Source organism: Taudactylus pleione, unplaced genomic scaffold, assembly GCF_031769625.1.
Source record: "Taudactylus pleione unplaced genomic scaffold, aTauple2 ptg000250l, whole genome shotgun sequence".
Lineage (NCBI taxonomy): Eukaryota > Metazoa > Chordata > Amphibia > Anura > Myobatrachidae > Taudactylus > Taudactylus pleione.
In genome coordinates, this window is record NW_028284652.1 from 633,033 (window position 1) to 645,913 (window position 12,881).

General features: G+C 48.8%; 1 protein-coding gene across 2 annotated transcripts in view; it reads left to right on the forward strand.

The window, feature by feature from the left end:
• NAALADL1 (N-acetylated alpha-linked acidic dipeptidase like 1) overlaps nt 1-12,881 on the forward strand; it is a 132,352-nt gene that overhangs the window by 65,969 nt on the left and 53,502 nt on the right. For both annotated transcript variants that reach the window (XM_088480011.1, XM_088480010.1), the window contains one exon: nt 11,325-11,514. In XM_088480011.1, the coding sequence (XP_088336137.1) occupies nt 11,325-11,514 (190 nt within the window). The remainder of the gene's footprint in view (nt 1-11,324; nt 11,515-12,881) is intronic.

Consider the following 12,881-nt stretch of genomic DNA (forward strand, 5'->3'; position numbering starts at 1 on the left):
CAGAGACAGACGTATCTCCGGGGAAAGCACCATTGTCTGTGTCTTTATCCAATGGGGAGACCCATTCCATCTGGAGAGGATCAACTTCTGCAGAGGTCTGGAGTGAAACTGGGCATACTCCACCATGTCAAACATCGACACCATGGATCCCAGTAACCTCATCGCCGAGTGATTAGACACCTGGCAACTCTGCAGGCAACTGCGTACTTTTGCCTGTAATGCAGAGATCTTTTCCTCTGTCACAAAGATCCTCTGTTGGGAGTCCAACAGGGCTCCGATATGGAGCATCCGCTGTGAGGGAACCAGGGAGGACTTCTTCCAGTTTACCAGCCAGCTATGAGTCTGCAACACAGACTGTCAGTTGCAGATGGCACTGAAGTATCTCTGGAGACCCTGCCAACAACAGGTCGTCCAGATAGGGCAACAAGCGGACCCCCTGCATCCGCAAGTGGGCTGCCATAACTGCCATGACTTTGGTAAACACTCGAGGTGCCGTGGCCAGACCAAAGGGCAGTGCCTGAAACTGGAAGTGTTGGTCGGCCACTGCAAACCTGAGGAAACATTGGTGTGCTGAAACAATGGGGATATGCAGGTAAGCGTCCTGAATATCTAGCGACACCATAAAATCCCCAGGCTCCATCACTAAAATGATGGAATGCAGGGTCTCCATCCAGAACAGAGGAACCCTCAAGAATTGTTGAGGGATTTGAGGTTGAGGATGGGCCGGTAAGACCATTGGGTTTCTGTACCAGAAAAAGATTGGAGTAATACCCCGATCCCCTCTGGGACAATGGAACCGCCACTATAACTCCAGCCTGGAGCAGAGAGTGTAACACCTTCCGGAATACCAGGGCCTTGTCTTGATCCGACTGACAGCCCATGGTGAAAACTCGGCTGGGAGGCCTCCGCCGGAAGGAGAGGGCGTATGCCCGAGAGACCACTTCTTTTACCCAAGTGTCCGTGGTGGTGAGACACCAGCACTGTGCGAACTGAAGAAGCCGGCCTCCAACTTTGGGGTCCCCCAAGGAGAGGCCCATCCTGTCAGGCGGAAGGCTTATCATCCGATTTGGAAGCAGGACATCTTGTACTCCAAGCCTGCTTCTTAGGCTTGGCAGATTTCTTGGCCCCTGACTGTCTCTGAAAGAACTGTACATTGGACTTACCCAGGGCCCTATAGGGCCAAAAGGACAAAGAACCCAACCCTGATGGGACTGTAGCCGATGGCAGACACGCAGACTTAGCTGCTGCCAGAGTGGTCACAATTTTGTCCAGATCAGGGCCAAACAGGACCTGTCCATTAAAAGGCAAGCATTCCAAACCTTTTTGGATTTTTGTGTCGGCTTTCCAAGAGAACAACCATAGGGTGCGGCGAGCCGCCACCACTACCGAGGAGATTCTGGAAGTGAGGAGACCTATATCTGAGGCTGCCTCATTAATGTACGTGGCTGAGTTTCTGAGATTACCCACTAACTCCACCTGCTCAGGTGAAGAGTCAGTGTCCAGAGACGCCTCCAAGCTATCAGCCCAACACACCATGGCTCTGGCCACCCAGCACACAGCCATAGCCAGTCTGGACGCCCCCCAGCAAGGGAATAAATGGATTTAAGGCATATTTTCACCTTGCGATCTGTAGCATCCTTTAAGGAGGACATGGAGGGTATGGGCAATGTATCACTCTTCACAAGGCATGTGACATGAGAGTCCACTTGCAGAGGAGTTTCCCACTTGAAAAAATAATTATCCGCAAAGGGGTATGCAAAGGCCAAATGTTTATAAGGCTGGTACCGCTTACCCGGATTTTTCCACGCCTCCTCTAAATGATCCACTAACTGACCAGATAGAGGAAATACAGTGGCATCACCCTTAATATCCTTAAAGAAGGCGTATTTGGATTTGGCCACGGGGGGATCGTCATCCTCAATAACCAAGGCCGCACGGACTGCCCATATAAGGCCAGGTATATACACTTTAGACTTAGACTCCGCCTTATTATTATGGAGGGGCTCCTGGTCTGAAAAGTCAAACATCTCATTGTCATCAGACAACATCATACTGAGCCATCTGAGACACTAAAGGCCGCTTAGGAGGCTGCAATGATGACTACCCCTGTAAAACATCTGACAGGTGTTGCACCGTATTGGACAATGAATTCACCCACGCAGGCTCCTGCGAGACCTGGGGGGGCGAAAGCGGGAGACACTGGGGTACCAGCAACTGCCTGGGGAACCCCTGCATGGGTGACGACACAAGCGACTGCTGTGATAACCCCATCTAATGTAGGGGGAGTCGCTAGCTGGCCCACAAGGGTTGTAAGTGCCTTAGCAAAACAAGCTTAGGGCGGTTCCTGCACAGGTGCAGTGACAGAAATCGGGTGTGATATAAGATAACACGCCCTACATAACCCCTCAGTGTTTCCATCACCTTCCGCTAATGGTACATTACATGTGGTACACATTAGCTGAAGAGGAAAATCACGTTTACTCTCAGACATGATGAGTGTAATGTAGTGTGGAATCGGTATGAAATACCGCCGGCCGCATGGCTGGCAGTTCGATTCCCGGCATCGGCAGGCCGACAGATTAGCAGAGCCCGGCAGAGGAAGCCCGACAGCACTGGAAATCCTGATCGTCCTAAAGGTAAGTATATTCTATACTAACCTAACCCCCTAACCCTATCCCTCCTTTAGGGTGCCTAACCCTAACCTCCCCCCCCCCCCCAAGTTCCTAACCCTAATCCCCCCTCTAAGTGCCTAAACCTAACCTCCCCTTCCCCGCTGCCTAAACCTAAGTCCCCCGGGGGGTGCCTAACCCTAAGTCCCCCCCGGGGGTGCCTAACCCTCCCTCCCCGTAGCCTAACCCTAAACCTCCCGGGGGGGTGCCTAACCCTAAGTCCCCCCCGGGTACCCTAAACCTAACCCTCCCCTCCCGCGGCTGTCTGCTCGTGGCGCTCCTGGCATCCCTTCGATTGGGATACCGGGCGCCAGTCTCCCGGCATCGGGAAAATGCCGGTCATTTATCCCATGCCATGATAAAGCAGTCAGGAAGCCGGCTGTCGGGATTTCGGTAGCCGGCTTCCCGATTGTATACCCGTAGTGTATGTGACTCCCCTCACAGATAAATGCTTTTACAGTGAGGCAATGAACACCCTGCAACACTGCACCGCAAGGGCTTTAGCAGAGGAAGAACAGGGAATGTCTGACAGTCAGAAGTGAAAGTACAGGCAGCAGCGTTAGCAGTTAGTCACATACAATGCAGAAATAAATCACCTGCAGTACCAGCACGGAGATCAACTACACAGACACAGAGCCTGGTAGGAAACAGTGCTGCATACTCTGACCTTAATCGCAGGAAAGGTATGCGGGGGGACCCGGACCACGATGCCACCTTGAATTCAGTGTCCAGCAGCGTTTGCACACTCTTAGAAAATGGCCGCCGAGGAGCAGAGAGGAGGTGGGCCAGGGGGAGGAGTGCTGACACAGCCCGCCAGACCGCTATGGGGAGCCACTGTGCAGCAGGGGAGGTGCCAGCTGTGAGACAGGGAAGGCCACTCCCCTGACATGCAATTAACCCCTGGGATGCCAGACCTTTGCCGCTCAGCCGCGGCCCGCTGTCCCTGGTGGTCTAGTGGAAGCGCAAGTTAATACCTGGCTCCACGTGCAGACAGTCCCCAGGGAGCCCCCTGCCTGGAGATTTTGGACTGTGTTTCAGCATGTACCATCCAAGGGACCCCGCCACTTACCTGCCCCCTTGAATCCGGCCACAGTCCGGGTAATTCAGGGTCACCACTAGCTGTTACCCCAGACACCCACCAGCATCCCCGGATCAGTACCGGCGTTCTGGTTTGGCGGGGTGAAGGAGCAACAGCATAGATGTCAGTACTGACTGTCTATGCTGTGCAGCTCATCTTGAGCAGCCACAGCTGCCTTGAAGAACTTCAGGGGCCATTACAGCCCTCCTCTGTTAAATGGTGATCCGACTCCGAGCCGTGCACCTACGAAACTAGTTTGTCTTGGCTCAGAGGCAGGGTATAGGAGGGGGATCCCAGTGCATCCTGGGAGGCTGAAAACTTTAACTCTGTGGTGCCCAATGTCTGACATCATCCACCTACACCCCAAGGTATCCTGTGGAGACCCTATGGACCCTGAAGTAGAAAGATACTGTGCGCATGCGCACATCTATTCTCGCTCTGCGTACACGCTGCTCTGTTATGCAGAGCAGCAGTGTATGCTTCCCCAACTCCCCCCCAACTGCGGGACATTGCAGCCCATGGGTGGGACAGCGGGACAGTCCCAAAAAAACAGGACTGTCCCACTGAATGTGGGACAGTTGGGTGGTATGGTTATAATAATGCTTGGCACGTGTGGGGTGTGAAAACCACAGCCCAGGGCCGCCATCAGGGGGGGACTGTCGGGACTACTGTACCGGGCCCGGGCACTCCGCCAAACAAGGGGGGCCCGGCCCGCTCCTACCACCCACCCGCCGCTATTGCTTGAGCAAGGCAAAGGGGCCTCCTGTCTGATGCCCGCCCACCGCAAATGAATGGGGACCCCCCGCCGCTACTGCCTCGCCCAGCATGTAAGCGGTGCCTGACCTGTGACTGTCCGCAGGATCAATAAAGTTTATTATCCGGCGCGCGTCATGACGTCAACGCGCCACTAAAGGAGAGAGAGAGAGGACAGAGGAGCCGCAGCGCCCTTCTAGACAACCATGGAGCAGAAGCCTGGACCTAACCTGGAATTAAAGGTAAGTTAATTCATATGCTGCCTGCTGGGGAAGAAGGGGACAGGCTGGACCAACACTGTGTGCAGTATGCAGTGAGGCAGAAGGGGGCTGGAAACGTCAGATTAGTCACATAGGCTATATAGAATTAATAAAAAAAATGTGTAAATATATATGTGTGTATACACTATATATATATATAATATATATATATATATATGTATATATATAGTGTGTGTGTATACAGTGTGTATATATATATGTATATATATATAGTGTGTGTGTATGTGTGTATATAGTGTATGTATATATATAGTGTGTGTGTGTGTATATATATATATATATATATATATATATAGTGTGTGTGTATAATATATATAGTGTGTGCGTGTGTGTGTGTGTGTATATATATATATATGTATGTGTGTGTATATAGTGTATATATGTATGTGTGTATATATATATATATATATATATATATATAGTGTGTGTGTGTGTGTATAATATATATATAGTGTGTGTGTGTGTGTGTATATATATATATATATTAGGGATGTGCAGGCTCGGATAGGTTCGAGTTTGCACGTGGAGTTCGGATTTTTCCCTCCAAAAAAACGGAACTCAGAAAGAGGCAAAACGTCATCTTACATGGACGAACATCATCATTCCTTGACTTTTGTCCAGGAATGATGATGTTCGTCCATGTAAGATGACGTTTTGCCTCTTTCTGAGTTCCGTTTTTTTGGAGGGAAAAATCCGAACTCCACGTGCAAACTCGAACCTATCCGAGCCTGCACAACCCTAATATATATGTGTTAGGGATGTGCAGGCTCGGATAGGTTCGAGTTTGCACGTGGAGTTCGGATTTTTCCCTCCAAAAAAACGGAACTCAGAACGAGGCAAAACGTCATCTTACATGGACGAACATCATCATTCCTGGTCTTTTGTCCAGGAATGATGATGTTCGTCCATGTAAGATGACGTTTTGCCTCGTTCTGAGTTCCGTTTTTTTGGAGGGAAAAATCCGAACTCCACGTGCAAACTCGAACCTATCCGAGCCTGCACATCCCTAATATGTGTGTGTGTGTATATATAAATAAAATGTGGTTTTATTTATCTGTTTGGGGACATAACATTGGCATCTAGCAGCAGCAAACCAGGAACATGCTGCATTTCTATATACATGGTGTAAGGAGGGTGTACTAGCCGTACCTGCCATCGGCTGCAGCCCGCGCCCTTCTCCGCCTCACGGTTTTTGTAATGTATGGGAAGGGGTGGGCCCTGCCTATTTTGAGTGTCCCGGGCCCCACAACTTCTGATGGCAGCCCTGCCACAGCCTACTGCCGATTGTCTGACCCAGCAGCCTGCATACAGTAACAGTACATCTTGCCAGACAACAGGGGAATCCTAACCCACCTGCTGGATTATGAAGGAGCCATCTTGCTGGGAGTCAGGGCACTCCCTTACATGAGCAGGGACCTGGGGCACTGTCAAGAAATCAGACATAGAGAAAGAAGAGAAAGGAGAGTAAAGAAAGAGCTGAGATGAGAGAGAATGAGGACAGAAAGGAAAGTGAAAGTAACATTTATACATAACCTGCCTGCAGCAGGAGCACAATCCTCACAGGAGAAAAAGCTGAAAAGAGGCAGTCTCCTATCTGCAGCTATAACTAATAGTACATGCAGTAGTAGTTATGTGTTACATTACCATCATCAGCACAGCAAAAGTTATTACACCACTGACTATAGTGTTAGCACTCACCTCCCCTTTACAGCTCTGCCACACTGTTCTCCTGCTCTTCCTTCCCAGGAGCCCTGCTTATATAGGAGAGCTGTGATTGGATGGCACTGTCATGTGCTTTTCAGTGTATGTCATATCCATTTCAGTGTATGTTATATCCATTTCAGTGTATGCCATATCCATTTCAGCATACGTCATATCCATTTCAGCATACGTCATATACATTTCAGTATATGTTATATCCATTTCAGTATATGTTATATCCATTTCAGCAGTATACGTCATATCCATTTCAGCATACGTCATATACATTTCAGTATATGTTATATCCATTTCAGTATATGTTATATCCATTTCAGCATACGTCATATACATTTCAGCATACGTCATATCCAGAAAGCAATAATTTAGGTATATGACATATCCAGAAAGCTGTAATTTTGACTTGAATGGCCCCTCATAGAGATCTGCGATGTTGGTGGTCGGGCGGTGAAGAAACTTGGAGAACGCTGACACTCGCTGCTAAATTACATTGGTCTCTTTGATTTCCTAAACATAAACAAGGCAAAGGATTTTCAACAGTGGAATATATAAATATTCCCTGAAGATGATTGAAATGTGGTCCCTACCGTTTCTATCATGCATAGGCGCCCTGTCTCCCTACCAAGTATCGCAATGATGAATCTACCCCCTTCGTTGTGTATCATCTTGTGTATCATTGTGAGAACCCTAATTCCCTCAATTGTTTGTCTCGTGTGTCCCCCTTGCATGTCTCACTTGTCTGTCCCCTAGATTCCTGTCTGTCTCATCTTACCTTCTACCATAGGAGATAACTTTTAAAAATTATTGGGGGTGCTCTCAGCAACACCCCCCCCCACCCAAAAAAAAAAACTGTCACAGCACCACACCTCAAAGCTGACTCCTATGTGTCTTCCCGTTCATATCTATTTACCTCCACTTACATCATGTCTATCTCCTTTTATCTTATTACACTCCCCAGGTCTCATACCTGTGCTTGCTTGTATTAAGTCTATGGGCCTGATTCAGACCCACTCGCGAGCGGCTGTCTGCTCGCAAGTGGGTCGATGGTGTGCACTGCGCATGCACACGACGGAGGGAGCTCCGTCGTGCGCATGCGCGAGACGTGACGAGCGAAGGACTTTCCTTCGCTCGTTGTGTCTGATCAAAGGGGGCGTGCTGTCGATGTTGATTGAAAGCACGCCCCCTTTGGTGGGCGTGCCGGGGGCGTGCCTCCCAGACGGGGGCGTTCCCAAGGGAATGCCTACCATCAGAAGCCGGCCCACTGACATCACTAGTGATGTCAGTGGGAGTGATTTTGGCACTGATAGAGCCAAAATCACTCCGGGCCTTGCGGTTGAGAAACTCAACCGCAGGCTCCGGCTCGCAGTGGCGATGGTCGCGATGGTCAAGACCATCGCGACCATCAACCTGCACGCTCGTATAGGCTGTGGGTGGTGACCCACAGCTATACGAGCGTCCAGGAGGACGCTCCATAATTATGGAGGTGGGCCCTGATTCAGAGCGAGCGCTCTGGTCAGAGCGTCCGGCTCTGAATCAGGGCCTATGTCCACTTTCCCTATTACTGTATTTCTGATGTTATGTGTATACTTTTAGCTGTCCATCTCCAGCCTTTCCTTGATGCTTCAGGAGCAATCTTATTAACAGCACAGCCCATGTGCAAGACATGGAGGCCTTTCAAACAGTGTATTGCTGCATGTACAATGTTTAGTGTCATTGTACATTGCTCTTATATGACAGGCCTCCATGTCTTGGAAACAAACTGAAGATGGGATGGCACTGAGGTCCCGATTCAAACCCGCTCGCTAGATGCGTTCGCACATAGCCAAAGGGTATCCGGTCTTTAGGTCTACATTGTCTAGATAGACAGTGTTTAGGCAGACAATGGAAGATAGACAGGCAATAGGTCAACAGGAACTGAAGGTCGACAGGGTCTGAAGGTCAACACACTAAAGGTCAACTGGTAACAAGGTCGACAGGGACTGAAGGTTGACAGGCAATAGGTCGGCAGGGACTGAAGGTCGACAGGTACAGAAGGTCGACGGGCAATAGGTCGACAGGGACCGAAGGTCGACAGGCAATAGGTCGACAGGATCAGAAGGTCGACACACTAAAGGTCGACTGGTAACAAGGTCAACAGGTATGAAGGTCGACAGGCAGAAGGTCGACATGGTCATTAGGTTGACACACATATAGTCGACATGTAAATGGTCGACACTCATATAGACAACATGCGAATGGTCGGCACATGTAGACACATGGTCGAAATGCAAACGGTCGGCACATGTCGGCATTCAAATGGTCGCCACATGTCGACACTCATATAGTCAACATTCAAATGCCCGGCACATGTCGACACTCATATTGTTGACATGCAAATGTCCGGCACTCATATAGTGGACATGCAAATGTCCGGCACAGGTCGACACTCATGTGGTCGACATGCAAATGTCCGACACATGTCAACACTTAGATAGTCGACATGTAAATGTCTGACAGGTCGACACTCATATAGTCGACATGAAAATGGTCGACACGTGTTCTTGTTTGTTTTTTTTCCCTAATCTTTATTCCTAACTCTCTTCTTGGTGCCTAACCCTAACCATCGGGGTAAGTGCCTAACCCTAACCGTTGGGGTAAGTGCCTAACCCTAACCCTGACACTGACCCTAAAAAACCCTAAAAAAAATAGTGTCGACCATTTGACTATATAAGTGTCGACGTTCATACCTGTCGACCTTGTTACTAGTCGACCCATCGGAGTAAGTGTCTAACCCAATTTGACTATATGAGTGTCGAGCTACTGCCTGTCGACCTTCATACCTGTCGACCTTGTTACCAGTCGACCTTTAGTGTGTCGACATTCTGCATGTCGACCTTCATACCTGTCGACCTTGTTACAAGTCAACCTTTAGTGCGGCTGTCGACCTTCTGACCATGTCGACTTATTGCATGTCGACCTTTAGTACCTGTTGACCTATTGCCTGTCGACCTTTAGTACCTGTCGACCTATTGCCTGTCGACCTTCTGTACCTGTCGACCCATTGTCTGTCGACCTTCAATCCCTGTCAACCTTGTTACCAGTCGACCTTTAGTGTGTCGACCTTCAGATCCTGTCGACCTTCAGTCCCTGTCTATCTATTGCCTGTCTATCTTCCCATGTCTAGCTAATCACTGTCTATCTAGAAATTGTAAACCCATTGAACCATACCCAGCCAAAGTATGCAAATCCCGCAATCGCACGGCAAGGCATTAGCACGCCCACTATGTCTTGGCGTGCTATCGCATTGTGTATTTAGATGCCCACCAGCCTGTCTTAAGACGCCCACTTATACACGTCATCTCCAGGAAGTGTATGCAACAATCGGTAACATCGAGTACCATCGGAAGCGTACGCAGCACTTGTGGCTGACCATACCCTACTGCAAGCACTGCGAGTACTGCAGTGTGTAAACTAACAATGTGACGTGTACTATGATGCTGCGTCTTAATTATGCACACCTCTGAAACGGCGTTAGACACTCAGACACACCTGCATTCGCACCACCACACCCCCGTTCCATCGACCATCCCCTATCACCACCCGCAATCGGCTCGTCCTGTCACTCATTCTAGCGTGGTGGCTATGTGCAGCGAGCAAATGCTTCCGATCGCATGGAATAGTTTGCGCACTGCGATGCATACGCACAGTGCAAAACATTGGCAGGCTATGTGCGAATGCAGCCTAGCAAGCGGGTCTGAATCGGGCCCCTCAATGTCATTTAGCATGGGCTCAGTGGGACACGGTCCATGTCACCTAAGCATTGCATCCGCGATATGGTACATCCTGCCTCTCATCGGGTACATACCGCGGTTGATTACCATGGTATGTACCTAGAAATGCAATGAAAATCATAAAGGGCAGCTCTCTTGATAAGAGCTGTCCTGTGCGTTGCCTTAGCATAGAGGGCCTTCCGCATTTAGCATGTGCAGAAGGACGCCAGGACGAAGCTTTGTACATATGGAAAATGGGGTAAAACCCCCGAAAACTGCATTTTCCCCTTTAGTACATCCCACCCCTTGTGAGAATGCTGTGGCCCCAATTGCTATGTTAACATATAAATGAGCCACTAAGTTTAGGTTTAGATATCTTTAAGAATCTTCATGGCAGATGAGGCTTATTTTATCATTCAGATAGCGCTGTGTGGAAGAGTAGTATCTCATGTATGAGTGGTAGGCTGGCACTTTCCTATGTAACTGATATGCTGCTATGTACAATGGTCATACTCAGTGCAGCAATATCATTCATGCTGGTGCAGGTATAACTGACATGCTATACTTTGAAGTTTGAGCTTTATGAGCAATAGTAAAACCCATGTAACCCCTGATAGTAGTGGCATATTATGTTTTCTACTTGTAATGGTAATAGGAAATTCCCCAGCATATGTTTTAAAGGATTGGATAAGGGAAGCCAGCGCTCAGGATCCCGACAGGGTTAGAATACCGACACCCCGTGGTAAGTACCCTAACCCTACCCCTAAACCTAACCCTCCCTCCCACAGCCTATATCAAATCCTTTCTCCAGCAACCGAACCCTAGCCCCCCCACTCGCAGCCTAATCCTCCCCCTAACTCTAATAGTTACCATTGGGATGTCATCAGTTGGGATGCTGGCACCAGGATTATGACTGGTGTCAGAATTCCAGCGCCGGCATTGTGAACGCCGCCATCCCGACCGCTGGGATCTCAATTACATCCCATTTTAAGAGGTTGCTGAATATGACTTGATTTGTTGTATATATATGGCCAATTCATTATGACATCATCTAGTCTTTTTGTGTATTTTTTAGGTAATAAATGCTGCCATATTTGGAGTGGTTGGCGTCTTGGTGTATACAGACCCAAAAGATATTAATGATGGTATTAGAGATCCTTCTAAAACATACCCTCACTCGTGGTACATGCCCCCATCTGGGGTAGAGCGAGGAGCTTACACTGAAGACTTTGGAGATCTGCTCACTCCATATTATCCAGCTAAAAGTAAGCATTATGGTTTCTTTCTCATCATTTCATTTTCTTCTTTATTTCTATTTTCTGCTATTGTCCATTTTCACTTTCATTTCAATTATCAATGCAACGCCACCTTCTCTGTGACAAACCCCAAATTCTGTTCCACCGGCACTGACGCCACCCTTAATTTTGCCCCATTTATGTATGAGTCCCTGCATATTCACACTTTTAGTAGCCTGGGTATTAGAACACAGTATAATGTAATAGCACTTGTCACTTTGGCCACATTTTAATGTTTAAATTTACTTTCATCCGCTCTCTTTTTTTATATATATATTTAGCCGTTCAAATTAACTTGAACTATGACCTTTGAGATGTTACCATTCCAGGTATTCTGCAAGCAACATGGCAACAGTGCAACGTCACCTCTCGCACACCACTAGTTATGGCCCTGATGCCGCAGGATGCGTCTTGTGTAAATAGACAGCTCCTGTCGGCTTCTGTGATCCACAGCTGCATTCAAGGAAACAGCAACGGATCACTCTGTGTGATCATCAGTCATCTGAGTAACCTTCAGTAACCAGCTGAAGCCAGTGACGCTGCCAGGGCCGGCTCCAGGGGTTGGAGAACCCTGTGCCGGCCCTTGATAATGCGCCCCATACATCGTGCGCGGTGAAATTTTGGGTCGTGGTCTAATTACCATAAGCCACGTCCCTTATGTGACGTTATTTGGAGGCGTGCCCACATGGCACGCCTCCAAATAACGTCAGGCTGGGGGTAAAGCCCAGCACTCAGTCACTCTCTGGTCTTCCCCCAGCCCTCTCCCATCAGTGAATGGATGCCACGCGCATTCACACTCCGTGGGTCCGGCACCGCCGACCAGCTGCGGCGGTGGGGGTCCCCAACCTCCCGATTTGACCACCCGCGGGTTTGCCACTTCAGCCCGCGGGTGGAATAGCGGGACACTATTGTCCCGCTGAAATCGGGATGCTGGGGAGGGATGCGCCCTCTACGGGTGGCGCCCCTGTGCGATTGCACTGGTTGAACACCCCTAGAGTCGGCCCTGGACACTGCGTACAAGGACGCATTTTTACCCTTGATGCATCTCGCCCACTGTGTTTCTTCATAGAGTCTTTCATGTAAAGTTTTCGTTTCTTTGAGTTGATTTATTTTTTTCTATGTTTTGGAAATAATTTAAGAAAGTTTGATTATAATTTTCTTTCAAGATCAAATCAATATTATTTTGATCCGTTGTCGCGGGGCCCCTAAAAGGTGCGGGGCCCATAGGCCGGTGCCTACTCTGCTTATTTGGTAATCCGGCACTGGCTGTATGCAAACCATCAGGTGTACATACAACTCTGAATCAGGCACGTAATCTGGATCTGCCTCTGCCTAGC